This window comes from Struthio camelus, chromosome 1, assembly GCF_040807025.1.
Source record: "Struthio camelus isolate bStrCam1 chromosome 1, bStrCam1.hap1, whole genome shotgun sequence".
In the NCBI taxonomy this organism is placed as follows: Eukaryota; Metazoa; Chordata; class Aves; order Struthioniformes; family Struthionidae; genus Struthio; species Struthio camelus.
Window position 1 is genome coordinate 157311153 of NC_090942.1, and position 17727 is coordinate 157328879.

The 17727-nt window shown below is 49.2% G+C and overlaps 1 protein-coding gene across 3 annotated transcripts in view; it reads left to right on the top strand.

Annotated features, from left to right (window-relative positions):
- Positions 1-12855, top strand: part of LOC104138070 (gamma-tubulin complex component 3) — a 68319-nt gene extending 55464 nt beyond the window's left edge. Inside the window, exons 17-22 of one of the 3 annotated variants that reach the window (XM_068926885.1) lie at positions 2047-2182; positions 7675-7763; positions 7899-8030; positions 8410-8550; positions 9191-9307; positions 11688-12855. In XM_068926885.1, coding sequence (XP_068782986.1) covers positions 2047-2182; positions 7675-7763; positions 7899-8030; positions 8410-8550; positions 9191-9307; positions 11688-11846 — 774 coding nt within the window. In that variant the 3' untranslated portion in view covers positions 11847-12855. The remainder of the gene's footprint in view (positions 1-2046; positions 2183-7674; positions 7764-7898; positions 8031-8409; positions 8551-9190; positions 9308-11687) is intronic. The other 2 variants (XM_068926895.1, XM_068926905.1) reach the window with 2 other exon arrangements.
- Positions 12856-17727: the final 4872 nt, after the last annotated feature.

Consider the following 17727-nt stretch of genomic DNA (forward strand, 5'->3'; position numbering starts at 1 on the left):
GTGTGATGGATAGTACACTTGAGGGTGAGGTTTGAGAAAGTGATGAGGAACGACCGGTGCACTCCCTGACAGAGGATAGAGCTTACACCAGGTTGTAGAGACTTCTTCCCTCTCTTTTCCCCAAAGAGTTATTTGGCCAGTTCCGATTGTTGTCCAGACTCCAGTGATGTGGAGAGCCAAGGAAAAAAGCGGGTTTCAGTATTTTGGTGGCCCAACCTTTTTTAGGTGGCATGTATAATTATGCATAGTTACACATTCACACATCCTTTTTTTGTTTTGTTGTGGTAAAGACCTGCAGGAATTAGGCAAATATCCTGCACAGCTTCCCCTTACACATCCTGCTGCCTTCTGAAGTTGGACAAACCTGGTGCTTCAGAGCTGGGGGGGACCTGGGAGAAACAGTTCCCTCCCGGCTTCCTCAAGAGCTCGGGAAGTGACCCTCCGTTCTCTACACACTGCTCCTTCTTGGGGGGCAGTAAGGATTTCTTCCCCCACATTGGAAATAGCACTGGGACACATGATATTGGTTTCAGGCTAGTAGAAACGGGAAGGTTTGAGCACTTGCTTTCAAGTGCCTGGGAACACACCCACGTTTCTTGCTTGCCAGTTGTTGCAGTTGGGGAGTGCTGCTTTGCACAGCTCCTTTCGAGTGGTGGTGTGCAGGAGGGCTGCCTCGCAGTCTGCCAAACCTATTCTCAGTCGAGGGTCTGGCAGCTCGGGCTCTCTGCAGCGCTCACGTTGCTCACCACAGTTCTTGCAAGAGAAGCTGCCCCGTCAGTGAGTTGCAGCAGAGCTTTCCTGCACCGCTACGGTGCTGCCAACTCCTGCTACCCTTGGACCGTGGCTCCTGCTGAACGCAAGGTCGGAATCGGCAACGTTGCCTCTGCTCCACAGGTCAGGAAGAAGAGCGCGCACGTGTTGGCAGAGAACAGCACCATGCTCTTTTTCATAAGCAAGGCAGCACCACGTTTGCCATCACCTCTCTCCTCGGGTCCACATTAGTGGTAGAGAGCTGCAGCTCTTCAGGAATTTCACATCCTCCTGAAGCCTGAATGCACTTCCAGAAATTGCGTTATCCTGGGGGAGGGGAGCACGTGCCAAGAGCAAAGCCAACAAGTGCGTAGGAAAGGCTTCTTTGTTTAGGCTACCGGGAGCCCTCCGTGCAGGACCTCCTCCAGCATGCAACCGAGAGCAGGACCTGCTTTTCTCTCCGGCTGGCCCATCCCTGGCACCCACGTTCCTCCTCTCAAGGCTGCCCCTTGTTCCGTGGCTGACCTGCAATATCAGGCTCCCTGCGAAGTCTGAGAAGTGCCAGTGACCAAGCTGTCAGGGCTGAGGCAGTTCTGCGTTGAAAAACAGCGAATCCCAATGCTTTAGGCACTGCAGCCTGCCACTCACCTTCTGGCCTGCTGCCCCAGGGCTTGGGTTGGCAGCTGTGCCCTGCTCACAGTTCCCTCTAGGTCATGGCTGCCTGCGTAGCTCTTGAGGCTAGAGCAAGTGATTGTAGTGTTTTAGAGGGGGCATTTGGTAGCTCTTACAAGCTCTGCTGCTTCTGTCAGAGGAGGCCTTTGCTTATGCCTAGCCATCCACAGCTGGGTCCCTTTAGGAAAGCCTGTCCTTGGAAAGGATTGATCCAAAATCCTCTTCCTCAGGGGAACCTTAACTTAGGGCTGACCTCTGTTCTGAGGAAGAGCTTTGAGCTTATGGCCTTTGCTTTTGCAGTTTGTAATGAAGACGGTCTCTGGATAAGCATATCTTCTCATTCCACCGGAGCACAAAATATTCAGCTGTTGCAATGCAGTAAAAGCTTATTGTGATGTTTTTAAATGGTATGTTGTTTACTGCTGGAATGTTTGGCAAGTCAGCAAGTTAAAGTCTTGAGGAAGCATCTTCCCAATAGCTGGGGGCTTTTCAGGGACTTGGTTCTGCCAACAGTTACTCCTCAACTACATGAGTCAGAAGAGATGGTCTGTGAAGTGGTTCCCTGTCCCTCAGAACACATGGTAGGTCTGTTAAATTTGTACTGATCTTGTGTTAATTTTGTAGGTATTTACACGTGAGTGCATGAGCCACTATCTAAGAGTGTTTAATTTCCTTTGGAGAGCAAAGCGGATGGAGTATATTCTTACTGATATATGGAAAGGACACATGTGCAATGCAAAGCTATTGAAAAGTATACCAGGTAAGGGGGACCCAAATGGATAACATACTTGCAAACTGGATTTAGATGACCGCAACTTCTTTTACACTGCGTGTTATGAAAAAACAGTAATCCCCTAGGGCTAACTTAATTTTAGATATTGGTGCTCCTCTTGTAACGGTTTTATGAGAGAGGATGGTGAAGGTGAAAGAGCAGACTTGGGAATGGAAGTGTCCCCTGTTTATTATCTTACTTAATCCGTAGTCATGAATTGTGTAGCAGTGAGGAGGTGAAATGTTCCATGTCTCTGGAAAGAGGAAACAAAGCAGTGAAGGGACTGTTTTAAAGGCAGGTGTTTTTGTGGAAGAGCCAAGCAGTAGGAACGCTGTCCTAATATAGCTAAAGTCATCTTACTTGGGTAGGTTGCATTTGCTAATTTACGTCGAAGACATGGCCAGAGTGTGGCTTAAGGATTAGTCAGTTCAGACATGTAGCATCACAAAAGAGGCTGCCAGCCAAGTCTGTAGATGTTTTATTTTTGACTGTTGACATATCCCAATCATATGATGGAGATCATCTGGGTATATGGCTGAGGCTGTGCGAGGCGCTGTGCCTTGGTTGGCTTTCCAGCTGCTGCTTGTACACATTCCATATTCTTCATCAAATGGGTTTTCATCCAGAAACATCGTGCTTTATGGGTGGTTACTAAACTAAGCTGCAGTATCTTTCTGGATTGGAAAGGAGGAGATAAGTGGAAAAGGGAAACTAAGGCAATACGACATGTTAGTTGCATTTGTAGCCTTTCCTTTTCTGCCAAGCTCTCTCTTTTATGCCTCACTTTGTGGCATTACAGGGTTCTGGATTTGAGGTCAGAGAAAGCATCAGGTTTCCTAACTGCAAATTCACAATGGAGTAGGTAGAGGAGTTGAATAGAGATTGCTCTCTGTTTGCTTAAGATATAAACAAGTAATCTGGACAGTGGCAACCCTGTGACACCTGAGCCCTTTGAATATACATTCCTTTCAGTGTAGAGCCCTAAGGTGCAGCACAGCATCGCAGGCGTGCTCAGCTATATTTTCCTTGGACGCATTTCACCTTCCCTCCACCAACGTTTGCTCCTTGGGCTTACCGTTACTTTTCTCAACAACCCTGTCTTAAGGCTACCCCAGCTAGCACACTCTAGCTCTTGTATGCATAACTTCAGGCTACAGCCTGAAAGGTGGACTCCTGGCAGGGGATTTCTTGCACAGATTTTATCCAACTCTCAAGAAAGCGTCTCTTTCAGTCATTGATCTAGCATGCATCTAGGAAACATGTTCTGGCCCTGGTTAGTATGTCAGCTACTGGCCTTGGGGGCTGTTATTGGTTCTTTCTTCTTGTTGAAGAAGGTGTGTGAGGACCTGCACAATTGCAAGAAACATGTGATTTAGACTCCTTGACTCTTACTGGTGTCGCTGAAGGTTTAGATTTAGCTGAAGACAAACTCTTCTAGCCTCATAGAACCTTGTGCACAAACCGAAGCAATCGGAGGTCCCGTGTTCTTGTGCGTTTCCCTCTGGTGGCCTTGGCTGCTCTCAGCAAGGAGGAGCTCCTGATGCAGGCACGTATATTGTGGCGCTGGAGGCTGGACTTCGTGTGGATGGCTTGTGTGTCTTCCCACCCTGCCCTCTTCAGGTAAAGAAGGAGAAAGCAGGCAACTTGGGTGGGTACTCCGTGTGGGCAATACTGCCAGTGGCCTTCCCCCTTGAGAGACCCTTTTCAGCTGGTGGGAGTAGAGGGGTAAAGGGGAAAGTTCAGCATCCATATGTATGGTTACAGGGCTGCAGCTATGAGAGGTCTGCCTTCTGGGTGTTTTAGGGCATGTGCCTTTTTACAGAAATCTCAAAGCAGTAGCTCCTAGAATGGCTTGAGAGCTTCTCTTCTCCATCCATTGCTCAGTACTCAAGCTCTTTGCATGTCTTTCCCTTGACTAGCGTAAGCAAGTCTACTTCTTCCTTCATTCTCTAGGCTGCACGCATGGCAGGCGTATAATACTGGTGCAGTCTAAACGCTCCTCTTGGTGCTGTATCCTTTGAAGAGCTGGGAAATTCATAGTTTGGTAAACTGATGGCTTCTAGTCTCGGCAATAAGGTGTTGGCCGGCAGGCGTCTCTCTGATAGAGGAGTGAATATTTGCAGCGCTGGTCACCAGGGCTTTGGAAAGGTCAGGAAGAAGAACGGAAGGGCGCTTCCTCCATTTCCGTCTTCTGCTAGGTTTGGGGTTGGTGGGCTGTGGTGGAGCAGCAGAGCTCGGTCCGCCCAGCTGCCTCGCCCTGGATTTGCTAGCAGATGCACTGACCCTGTGTCTTAAGCATAAGCTCTTCTGGGCAAAGTCCATTGCTTACATTTCCTCTTAACCATTCAAAGTGATGCTGAGTGATTTCAGAGTCATAAAAGATTGGGGGCAGGGGAGGCAGGAAAGGTCTTGGAGGAAAGAGTCAGTGGCCCAGACGAATGTGCACAGGGAGGGAGGCAACCTTACGCAAACCTTATGCTTATCTGTTTTTGCTCAAGTTTTGGCATGTACGTCCCCTGACTTCTACAAAGATGTCACTCTCAGTAACGTGACAGGAGCATGAAGAGCTCAGTTCTGCAAGGCTGACCGTAACTAGAACACAGATGGGTTCTGTCCCTTCCTAGGCTCTGACATGCATTTTCCCCTGGACCAAAAGCTATGTGTGTTTAAGATGCCAGATGTGGAAATACTTCTCTTCCTCCAGGAGCAAAGTTTCCCATGGCAAGGAGAAGGCTTTGGAAGAAAGGCTGGATATGCAGCCGCTGGCCCAGTACTTGTTTCTTCTAAGAGTTTGTTGCTTCCTTCTGTGCAGAGTCAAAGGCTGCACTCTGTACCTCTGCTCTGAGGTACTTTGCTGTGGGGTTTATTAGCCAGGGGCAGGCAAAGAACGCCTTTGCCTCTGGAGGTCGCTGGGAGACAGGCTCTTGTTGAGTCTGCTCCGATTGCCAGGGCTGGTCTGTGGGACTTCACCGAGTGACTGGGTTTCTCTACTGTCATTTCCCTGTCCCCAGGAAGCGCTTCTCTGGCTCCAAGCTAGTGTTTTCTTGTGTTCTTCCTTTCTGAGATGAGGGAACAGGTAACCAATGTTGTTTTCATCCTGCTGGAGTTTTCAAACTGGAACCAGCTCCCATTGTTAGGGTTCTGTTTCTTCTCGGAAGGAAGTTTGGTCTGTGTTCATTTTGTCCTCCCCGGGAGGCACTTCTTCTGCTTTACTGGGGAGCAGGTGTTTGCAGATAAAAGCTCTGTTGCTCACCGCCTTCCGTTTCAGCTGCACGTTAAACAGCCCGGGTGTCGAGGCTGCTGGCCAGGCTCTTCTAGCTCCTGCTGGCAGGAGGAGGCCCGCGTGGGCTTCTCTGGGGGTGTGCCCTCAAGAAAGGAGAGTGTGTTGTCAGAGACATGGTCTGCCTTCTGGCCGGAGGGACCCGAGGAGCAGGTCTTGGAGGGTCTTGGTCAACTCCCCAGAGGCAGCCTTCTCTTTCTGGGATCACTTTATTCACCATTCCCAAACCGTAGGAATACCAGGGATTTTCATGCTTTCAAGGAGTAATTGCAGACAGTCAGGTCAAGCTTGCTCTTTTCCGATCAGTAATCTGAAAAAGGAATACATATCCATCCTAGTCACCAGTGTGAAGGAATGCCTGCTCTTTGGCCAGCCCTGGAGGTTATTTCTTGGACCCTATGGAAAGTGGCTGCAACTTCATGTGTTGGTGACAGTCTTCCTGCAAAGGCATGAGGAATGATGAACAGAGGAGCTCGTTGGCCTATCGTTCAGCGCAGTGAATGGTTCTGTAACATCCCAGGATACGAAAACACAGGATTCCTTTTGTAGCAGTCTCAGTGCTCTTCTGCAGCGGCACACTCACTTTGTCAGCTTTAGAGAAGGATGACTTCTATCCCCAGACATCTGCCTCGTTCCAGAATGTTGCATATCCGCATCCGGGAGAATTATGTCGCTGACGGTTATCTTGACACTACCCTTCTGCAGCAGAGATATCCTCCTCCAGAGCTGAGGCTGTTGGCGAGACTTGCCCCTGAGTCTCTGTGGTGGAGCAGGGAATTGGGCCAGGATCTCCAGAGTCATGAATGCCACAGTCCCATGAAAACCGCCCTCCAAAATATGGTGCTGGGGTGAGACTTACCAGCTGGGTTAACCTGAGATTTCCTTAATAGTCACTGTCTTCCCACAAAGGCTGCAAGAATAGCTTCTGCAGCTTGCCCTTCTAAAGGAGTCTGGTCACTAACGTGCCTTGAATAGTCTCTTATGCTGTACAGCCACCGAGTGGACTGCCAGCTGCATTAGCAGAGGCTGCATGTTTGGCTTGCTCTGGCGATGCTTGTCTTGTGTGAACAGGGTGGTTTAGCCAGGGGCTGCCCTGGGTCCAGCTTCCAATCCTTGTTCACTTGTTCTGGATGCCCGTTAGATTTTTTTTTTTTTTTGGATGGATGATGAGCTTTGATAGGTAGAAATCCATTTCAGATGAGGTGTACCTTCTGAGGCTTCATTTTCTGCTGCTCTGTTTAGTAGTCTGTATGCACCAGTCCTCAGCAGGCAGTAAGTTTTGGGAACATATATAGCTAGGTGTATCTGAATGGAGGATGGATGAGCTACGCCTCCCATCTCTGGAAAGCTGCCCATTCACAATACGTGAGAACTACTGCGAGAGTACCGACAGCTGTTTAGTCTCCCCAGGGGAGACTAAGCGCTTGCTCCCCTGCCACAGCGGGAGAGTCTCTTCAGTCAGGTCTCCGTCTTCTCCCCGGCGGGGAACCAATAGTTGTGCTTTGGTGTAATCTGAGAAAATCAAATTCCTACTGCGTTCCATTTGCTTTCTCAGCCTTTGCAAGTCATTGCTGTTAAGGACTTGCAGGAAGTGTCCTTTTTTCAGGCCCTCCAGCTTAAGTCTAAGGGCACGAGAAGGGGCGATGGGTGAGCAGCTGCGGCTGTCAGGATGACTTGCCAGTGGGTCTCTGTGGTGGCAGGAGGAACTCAGCCTGCACCACCTGAGTCATGAATTCCCCAGTCGCGTCACGACCATCCTCCGTTTCGGGCTCAGTGTAACTGAGTAATGCAAATTATGCTGTCTGTGGCTTGAAGGCTAATTACAAGAGATCTGAGGAGAGTGGAGGAAGAAGCAACTGTGGATCTGTAGTCTCAGACTTTCAACGAAAAGAGTGCAAGCAACATTCACTCTACTTTGGTCTCTTGGGGGGCTGCAGGGGTCTTTTTCTCTTGTGATGCTCTGCAGGTTTTCAGCACCGTCTGATCGCACAGTCAGTGTCGTTTTTGGCTCTGTTTTCAAGGAGTTCATTGTGCCAAGTTCTTTGATCTTGTGTTAGCAGCTAGTATCACAGTTACCATGCAAGTTTAGTGGCTGTTTTGTGGGGTATTTGGTTTGGCTAAAAAAGCATTACCAAGCTGGTTTGATGGCTATTGCTGTCCTTTTGGTCTTTAACATGCCATCTCTTTGAATTTTTTACAGAGCTTTCTGGGGTGCTGCATCAGTGTCACGTTCTGGCATCAGAAATGGTCCATTTCATTCATCAAATGCAGTATTACATTACATTTGAGGTACACTTTATCCACCCAATTGATTGCTTAACAAAGAAGCACTTTTAGTATCCTGTATGTGTTGCGTGTGTTAAATTTCAAAGAACTTTGTCGCCTAGCAAATTAAAACAGCCCCATCCTGAATCATTGCTCCAGGTACTGGAATGTTCATGGGATGAACTCTGGAACAAGGTCCAACAAGCGCAGGACTTGGATCACATAATTGCAGCTCATGAAGTTTTTCTGGACACAATCATCGCTCGGTGCTTGCTGGATAGTGACTCCAGGGTAAGTCTTACCTCTGCATTAAGCTGCAGCTTTGTGATCTTGGCTCATGGCTTAGCGACTCTCCCCTATTATGTTACAGGAACCCTGGGAAAAGTCATTTTTCTCCCTCTGATATAAGACTATTGTGGGAGGCTTTGTACCTAGTCCCTGCACGCACTGATGGGTGCCGATTATAAAGCTTGCTGCAACGTGAGGCCGTTGCTCTTGGTCCTAAGAAGCATGCAGCTTCAGGCAGCAAGGGACTTGGGGCTTTGCAAAATGGTCTGTCCGGCTGTGTATGAAAAGATTCAATGTTTGCATGTTCCAAAGAGTGGAAGGAAGTTAAATCTCTTTCACTGTAGAACTCCCCTCAATGTTTTGCTGCTGTACCATCTCACAGGTACTTCTCAACCAGCTTCGGGCTGTTTTTGATCAGATCATTGAGCTCCAGAATGCCCAAGATGCAATGTATAGAGCTGCTTTGGAAGAGTTGCAGCTGAGGTTGCAATTTGAAGAGCGAAAGAAACAGCGTGAGCTTGAGGTACAGTAGTGCTATCACTAGAACATGGCAGGTAACTGAAGCAGCTGTATATGGTTTTTGCTATCTAATACTCAGTGGGTTTCTGACAACATCTAGAGCTGAAACAGAAATGGACAATGTTGTTGGGACAGGCGTCAAAGTCATCAGTAGTAATGTAGAGAATTCAAAGAAAAGCCCTGCATGGCATTCTTCATGTCTGCCTTGCCCCAGAAGTCTAGGTGAATAGATCTTGTAGTTGGCTTTGGAGGACAAGACGTTTAGGGCTGTTTTAGGTGAAGGAAATGGAAGCAGCTTGCAGATTCTAAACCTTCTGACAATGAATGCCGTAGCTCCATGCCCGCCTCCGAGCTGTCCATCTGTGGGAAGTGCGGTCCTGGGGTGGGACTTTGTTAACCTGACATTTCCTGAATAGTCTCTGTCTTCCTACGAACATTGGGAGAACGACTTCTGTAACTTTTCCTTCTAAAGGAGTCGGGTCATCTTGAACAGTCTCAGTGTGCTGTACAGCTGCTGAGTGGACTGACAGGTTCAATATCAGAGGCTATGCGTTTGGCTCGCTCTGGCGATGTTTGGTTAAACACGGTGGTTTATCCAGGTGGAAGGTGAAGCTCGACCTGTTATTTGTTTGGTCTCTTTGTAGGGCGAATGGGGTGTAACTGCGTCAGAAGAGGAGGAAGAGAACAAGAGGATAAAAGAATTTCAAGAATCAGTACCCAAAATGTGCTCGCAGCTTCGCATACTTACTCATTTTTACCAGGTGCCCCTTAGTTCTTTCTGTAGATGGATTTGAGGTTTTGATACGTAGAAATCAATTTCAAATGCAGCTTAGATGTGACTACTGCATTCCTGTGTGCCATTTTTTGGATGTGGTCTTCAGTTTTGCGGCTTTGTTTAGAAGTTTGTATTCACTGTTCCTCAACAGATTTTTGTGATTAGCTGTGTTCCCCTGACAAAGAGGGATAGGCTCTTCATGTAGGTCTCCTCCTTCTTTCAGGAGGGGAAGGAATGGTGGGGGTGTCTTGGTGTAATCTGAGAAAATCAAATTCCTACTGCGTTCCATTTGCTTTCTCAGCCTTTGCAAGTCGTTGCTGTTAGGGACTTGCAGGAAGAGTCCTTTTTTCAGGCCCTACAGCTTAAGTCTAAGGGCATGAGAAGGGGCGATGGGTGTGCTGTTGGGGCAAGGTGCACAGAGTACCTTCTGTGAGGGGCCTTATTCTCCCGTTGTCTTGCTTGCTTACATCTGCTTTGAAAGCTCCCAGTCCCCAGCCAAATCAGCTCTTAGTTTCCAGGGAAAGCACGTCAGAGAGAAAGAGAGGAAGGGACACAGCCATCTGTGCCCCAGCAGCATGGCTTCTGGCATTTGAACCCAGCTCCACTGGCAACCAAAACCCTAGCCCTAGCTGACCTCTTGACCTTCACACAGGAGAAATTCTTGATATCTTTTAGTATGCCTTTTAACTACTCTTATTTATCACTTTTGGCATTGCTGAAGTTAGTGTTATGTAATGATGCTAATACCAAGTTTGACCTAGAGCTAGTGGACCTGCTTTCTTGCTATTTGCTCTTGATATGTCGTATATCTTCTTTCTTTTTACTTTTTACTCTCCATCATATTCATTCAGACAAATATGAAACATGGAAGCATGCATTGTTTCCCTAGGTAAATAGCTTAAAGTGTTTTGTTTTGTTTTTTTTTTCCTGGGAAGACTCACCCATATTTTCCTTTTAGCTTGTAATGGTACAGTAGGTACAGGTTATTTTCAGCAGTTATAGTGGCGATTCCGTGCCTGTTCAGCACGTGCAGAGCACTTGGCAACACTTCTCTCCAGCAATTTCCACCATAAGATCCATTGCTGTGTTGCCTGTAGCTTTGCCAGGATAGAGCTCCCCTGGATGAAGTGTTGCATTGCCACAAGAGTCCAGTTCACATGCAAGTTGGAGGGAAAACAGGTCAGAGGGGCTTAGGTCAGAACATTCCAGTGGTTGTTGTCAGAGGCTGTAGTGATCCTGGCCTATTGACTCAAGGACTTTTGAGTCTGGGAGCAATCTGCCTTCTGGGTCCAAAGATGGCATTTTTCCTGCATGTGAAAAATTGTGCTAAATCCTTGAAGAATGGAAAGCCTGGAATGAATTGTCCTTTTCATGCTCAGAAGAACAGCTAGAGGTTGGTGATTTAGCTTCTGTCTGCCTGGACTATGTTGTGGCTTAGTCCCCAATGTGCATTTCCCAAGCAGGACCTCCCTGGCCAGCCTTTGTCATGTCTGAAGGGCACTGGGTGCTCTCCCTAGAGATACATCCATATGAGCATTTCAGCAGAGTGAGCTCTTTCAAGAGTGAGCTCTTGAAATGAGTCTTCCCATGCTCCCTGCCTCCCGAGCTTTGCTCCATCCTGTGGAGAGCTCTGGCAGCCCCTTGGCTGGAGCTGAACGGGAAGATGGGCTCCAGGCACGTGCTTCCTGGGTCCTGACTGCTGCCAGGTGCTCAGCCGCAGAGACCAGATGAGAGCTAGCCTCAAATAAACCCCCCTCAAAACGCATGCAGGTTAGTCACTGGCTCCGCAGCACCCATTGCCCTACTCGGCACGTCCTCTGCTGCTCTGCGGTGCTACTTGCTGCTGCAGGTGGGGCCTAGCACAAATAGGTTCTTTGGAAGCAAGCAGTGGTTTCCAGCTGGTTTGGCCTGCCTTGGTGCTGCAACCTGGGAACACGTGGAGGTGTGCTGTTTGCATGGCTTGGGGTCCTGCGTGGTCTCCCAAGTCTTGTGGGGCTGGCCTGGGAGGGCCGGGGCAGTGGTGCTGGGGCAGTTGCCCTGCAGCCCCCAGCGCGGGAGCCCTGGGACAGGCCGGAGAGTGTTGGCCAGGCAAGGGGGCTGCTCTGCTTGAAAGGCTGAGCTGGCTCTGCTGGAGACACTGAAGTGTGTATGGTAGCAGTTGAAAGGCATAATGAAGCTTCTGAGTTTTTGCAAAAAGCCAGACTACAGTGTAACTCTGTTGCTAACATGTAGGCATAAGTGCTTGTGCTTGCCTTTTCGTGTGTTCTCACTGCCTCTTGGCCAGGCTTATGTAGCACCTCGCATCCCCGTGTGAAACACATCGGACGTGTTCTCAGGTATCTCTTGGGTTTTTCTTTCTCATTCAGGGAATCGTCCAGCAGTTCTTGGTCTTGCTGACAACCAGTTCTGATGAAAGTCTTCGATTTCTTAGCTTTAGATTGGACTTCAATGAACATTATAAAGCAAGAGAACCAAGGCTTCGTATTTCTTTGGGCACTCGAGGCAGACGAAGCTCACATATGTGAAACAGTTTCTAGTGACTGCACCTCGGTATCCGAAGGATGTTGAACCTCTTGTTGGACAAGGCAATCAGTGTCAACATAATTACACCAAGTGGCGTGTGATAGGTGTCCACCATTTCTGCAGACAATGTGTTTCCCGTCATGTGATTGTGTGACACTATATAGCGGAAAGCAAAAAAAGTATGTTTTTTTACACTGATGTTTATAAAACAACCAGACTAAATGAACTGTTTGAACCTCTTCCAATCAACTTGTTACATCATCCTTTTCCACAAATGCCGTATTACTTTGGAGCTTTGTAAGCTCCCTCCACTGTAACTTTTATCTGCGTCCAGGAAATTGCATCTTTTGTTTTTGGAGGCACCATTTCCTTTTTTAACAAGAAAACAAGAAATTTATTTTTTCTATATACTTGTTCTATTTGAAAATAGCTTTTGTTAAAGCTGACAGATTAGAACTCAGACCTAATGTCCTTGCTAAGAAGCTATAGAAAGCATTTTCTTATGCTGATTTTCAGTGTTGTGATGTATATGACTGTGTGAGAAACTTTGTATCCAGGGACATAAAGTTAACTTTAATTTTTCTTTCTTTTCAAGGTTAGCAGTTTCAAATACAAATGATTTAATGGGCAAATTCTACTGCTACTGTACAGGAGCAAACTGTAGCAGCAGAGCAGGAGTGAATTTATTTCCCATAAGATATCTGAAGAATTGAAGTTAAAGCCTCACTACTGTCAAAGGAAAGTGTCCGTAGGGATAGAAGTGAATAAAGTATTTTGTGTTGAGAATCTGAGATGTTAGAAAGAAAGGGATTTGGATGAGATTAAGTACATTTTTCTTCTCTTCCTTCCCTGTTTTTCCATTGTAAATATTTATATATTGCTGTCCAGATGCTGGGGGGGGCAGGACGGGACACAACACGACTCTTCTTTTGCAAAGATGCCACGATATCAGGTCATTGATTATGTTCCACACATACAAGCTTAGAAAAATAAAAACGCAATTATCTTTCAAAAACTTGTTTTGCTTTTTGTAATGGAAAAGTAATAGTGTTTAGACAGCGTAAGAAGGGAGATGCTTCCAGTTAGGCATGTAATTGGTTTACAGATTCCTACCCATTACAGGGTTTTGGTACAGGTATTAACTATAGTCATGGTTGAGCAATTTATTGACTAGCAATTGCTCTCAGGTACACCAAGCCTATGGGCTTTTCTGCCCTTTCTCCGCTCAAACCCCTGGGAAGTGGAGGTACTTGCCAGATAATTCAGAGGAGGCTGCTGCGAGCCATGAGGGAGGTGAACTCTAATGAGGACGGTGCAGCAAACTTGCAGCCATGGACTGACATGGTTTGTTCTCTGGGCATCAGGACTCAGGTGCTGGTGGAAGCAATGCTGCCTAGAAAGTTATCTGGCAGGATCTGGAGTCTTCACTTCTGTTAAAGAAAACATATAAGGGTTTGAACTCTGTGCCCCTTATAGGACAAAAGGCAGCTTCACAGCAGCACTTGCAGGCACCATTTCAGCCAGAAGAAAATCTGGTCCTGAAGGCAAGAGATGTTTTGTGTGCTAAGGGAGAGCTGAAGGCTTCAGAATCTGGCCTCCTAACATTGCAAGAATCACCTGACAGGTGAGACTATTCTGTGTGCATGGCGCAGGTATTCTGTAATTGTAAAGCCTGAGAGAAGCACACAGCTTATGTGCTTGTGACTTTACCTCCCCTCCGCAATTCCGTTTAGAAAAAGACAGCTCCAGAGGGAGCCTTTGGGCCTGTTGCCTGAGGGAGCTGTTATGTGATGCCATGTGTCCCTAGAGAATCCACCTGCCAGAAACACTGCACAGACGTCACCCCTGGCCGACAAGCTCGTCACAGCTCGTTCTGTGCCTGAGTTCGTTTGCATCTCTCCAGTTTACAGGACTAGGTACTGCGTAAATCAATCTTTTGCTCTCGCTCTAGCCTAACGGCACTGCTCCAAATGTACATCAGGCCCTAGCATAAGCCGTTTGTTGGGCCGAAAGCACGAGCAGAAGTCAAACGAACAGTTCCAGCTGAAGGTTTTGTTACCTTTGGGGCCAAAACAAATCCAGCAGTGCCCAGACAACCCGACTTCCAGGCTCTTCTCCTGGCGGTGCCCCTGAGCACAGCACACTCGCCAGGCCAAAGGGCTAGCCTCTTTCAGGGGCTAACGAGGCCTGGAGGTGCTGGCTGCGTGATCGCGCAGCCCCAGGTCACGGCTGAACGCATGCTTATTTTGGAGGCTTGGAGACTGCAGCTGCCGTTCCCTGAAGAGGCAGGGGCACGCTGCCGCTTTCCCATTAGCACCGAGCAGTGTGCTCTGGCCACATGGGCCCGTCTGCCTGGAGGCCCAAGGCAGTCCTTAAAGTGTGTAGGTGCTGCTGCGATTTGGGGGGATCGCAGCAGGAATTACACTAAAGATGTAAGGGGCTGGTGGTGGCTGAGGCCCTTCATCTAGGACATGCTCTGTGTTAGCTAAGGCTTATGCAGCTACTTGTGCTGATCCATACCTCCTCCTCCGGCTGAAATAACGCAAGGTGCCTCTGCAAGGCCCCAGAAGCGAAGAGGGAGTGCTGCGTGCTACTTGCTGTTTCGCTGGGGAGCCCAGGGCTGGGCGTGAGGCTTGCTTTTGCTCCTCAGTTCCTGGTGGGGCAATAGTGCAGCTTTGAAGTCCGAAAACCACGGGCACTGGCATGTGCGAGGCATTGCAAGTTGCCCTTCCCCTGGCCACGCTCTCTAGGTTGCCTGGAGGTGGGAGTTTGTGTGTTAGAGCCTCTGCTTGAGAAACGGTGGCACGCGGGGCGTTTCTCAGAGCAGCCCGCGAGGAGGTGGGCTTTTCCCTTGTCTCTCCAGGAGTCCGGGGCAGAAATAGGCCTTGGCTTATGTGATTGGGGAGGCCTGGGAACGTGTCACAGAATCACATAATGGCCAAGGGTGGAAGGGACCTCTGGAGATCATCTAGTCCAACTGCCCTGCCCGAGCAAGGTGGTCTAGAGCACATTGCACAGGATCACATCTAGGCGGGCTTCTGAATATCTCCAGCAAAGGAGACTCCACAACCTCTCTGGGCAACCTGTGCCAGTGCTCAGACACCCTCCCAGGAAAGAAGTTTCTCCTCAGGTTCAGATGGAACTTCCTGTATTTCAATTTGTGTCCATTGCCTCTTGCCCTGTCGCTGAGCAGCACGGAGAAGAGCCTGGTCCCATCCTCTTAACACCCTCCCTGTAGATATTTGTATACATTGATGAGATCCCCCCTCAGCCTTCTCGTCTCCAGGCTGAACAGGCCCAGCTGTCTCAGCCTTTCTTCATACGAGAGATGCTCCAGTCCCCTAATCATCTTTGTAGCCCTCCAACTCTCCAGCCTGTCCAGGTCCCTCTGACTGGCAGCACAGCCCCCTGGTGTGTCAGCCACTCCTCCCAGTTTAGTATCCTCAGCAAACTTGCTGAGGGTGCGCTCTGTCCCTTCATCCAGGTCGTTGAGGAATACATTGAACAAGACTGGACCCAGGACTGACCCCTGGGGGACACCGCTAGCTACAGGCCTCCAACTAGACTGCGCCACTGACCATGACCCTCTGAGCTCTGCCATCCAGCCAGTTCTCAATCCACCTCACCATCCACTCATCCAACTCACACTTCCTGACTTTATCTATGAGGATAAAGGGTGGAAGGGACCTCTGGAGTCCCTTCCAGGGACAGCGTCAAAAGCCTTGCTGAAGTCCAGGCAGACAACATCCACTGCTCTGCCCTCATCTGCCCAGCCAGTCATTCCCTCCTAGAAGGCTATCAGATTGGTCAAGCGTGATTCCCCTTTGATGAATCCATGCTGACTACTCCTGATCATCGTCTCGTCCTCCATATGCTTAGTGAGGACCTCCAGGAGGAGCTGTTCCACCACCTTTCCCGGGATGGAGGTGAGGCTGACAGGTCTGCAGTTTCCTGGCTCCTCCTCCTTCCCCTTTTTGAAGACTGGCGTGACACTGGCTTTCTTCCAGTCCTCAGGCACCTCTCCTGTGCTCCGGGACCTTTCCAAGATGATGAGGAGTGGCCTAGCGATAACATCCGCCAGCTCCCTCAGCACTCGTGGGTGCATCCCATCGGGGCCCATGGATTTGTGGATGTCAAGTTTGGACAAATGATCTCTAACCCGATCCTCCTCAACCAAGGGAAAGTCCTCCTTTTTCTAGCCTTCCTCTCTTGTCTCCAGGGTCTGGCATTCCTGAGGGCTGGCCTTGTTCCGTGGCTGACCTGCAATATCAGGCTCCCTGCGAAGTCTGAGAAGTGCCAGTGACCAAGCTGTCAGGGCTGAGGCAGTTCTGCGTTGAAAAACAGCGAATCCCAATGCTTTAGGCACTGCAGCCTGCCGCTCACCTTCTGGCCTGCTGCCCCAGGGCTTGGGTTGGCAGCTGTGCCCTGCTCACAGTTCCCTCTAGGTCATGGCTGCCTGCGTAGCTCTTGAGGCTAGAGCAAGTGATTGTAGTGTTTTAGAGGGGGCATTTGGTAGCTCTTACAAGCTCTGCTGCTTCTGTCAGAGGAGGCCTTTGCTTATGCCTAGCCATCCACAGCTGGGTCCCTTTAGGAAAGCCTGTCCTTGGAAAGGATTGATCCAAAATCCTCTTCCTCAGGGGAACCTTAACTTAGGGCTGACCTCTGTTCTGAGGAAGAGCTTTGAGCTTATGGCCTTTGCTTTTGCAGTTCTGGATAAGCATATCTTCTCATTCCACCGGAGCACAAAATATTCAGCCGTTGCCATGGAGTACAAGCTAGGGGCTTTTCAGGGACTTGGTTCTGCCAACAGTTACTCCTCAACTACATGAGTCAGAAGAGATGGTCTGTGAAGTGGTTCCCTGTCCCTCAAAGGATTAAGCTAATACCCTAGGACTAGCTTCATTTTAGATGAAGCATCGGGATTCGCTGTTTTTTAACGCAGAACTGCCTCAGCCCTGACAGCTTGGTCACTGGCACTTCTCAGACTTCGCAGGGAGCCTGATATTGCAGGTCAGCCACGGAACAAGGGGCAGCCTTGAGAGGAGGAACGTGGGTGCCAGGGATGGGCCAGCCGGAGAGAAAAGCAGGTCCTGCTCTCGGTTGCGTGCTGGAGGAGGTCCTGCACGGAGGGCTCCCGGTAGCCTAAACAAAGAAGCCTTTCCTACGCACTTGTTGGCTTTGCTCTTGGCACGTGCTCCCCTCCCCCAGGATAACGCAATTTCTGGAAGTGCATTCAGGCTTCAGGAGGATGTGAAATTCCTGAAGAGCTGCAGCTCTCTACCACTAATGTGGACCCGAGGAGAGAGGTGATGGCAAACGTGGTGCTGCCTTGCTTATGAAAAAGAGCATGGTGCTGTTCTCTGCCAACACGTGCGCGCTCTTCTTCCTGACCTGTGGAGCAGAGGCAACGTTGCCGATTCCGACCTTGCGTTCAGCAGGAGCCACGGTCCAAGGGTAGCAGGAGTTGGCAGCACCGTAGCGGTGCAGGAAAGCTCTGCTGCAACTCACTGACGGGGCAGCTTCTCTTGCAAGAACTGTGGTGAGCAACGTGAGCGCTGCAGAGAGCCCGAGCTGCCAGACCCTCGACTGAGAATAGGTTTGGCAGACTGCGAGGCAGCCCTCCTGCACACCACCACTCGAAAGGAGCTGTGCAAAGCAGCACTCCCCAACTGCAACAACTGGCAAGCAAGAAACGTGGGTGTGTTCCCAGGCACTTGAAAGCAAGTGCTCAAACCTTCCCGTTTCTACCAGCCTGAAACCAATACCACGCTAGGGAAACAGTGCGGCGCTAGGTTTCCCGAGGAGCAGAGTCTCACGTAGGTCTCGCAGCAGAATTAATTCTTTCTTTAAATGACGGTGCAGCAAAGTAACAGCTGGAGCTGG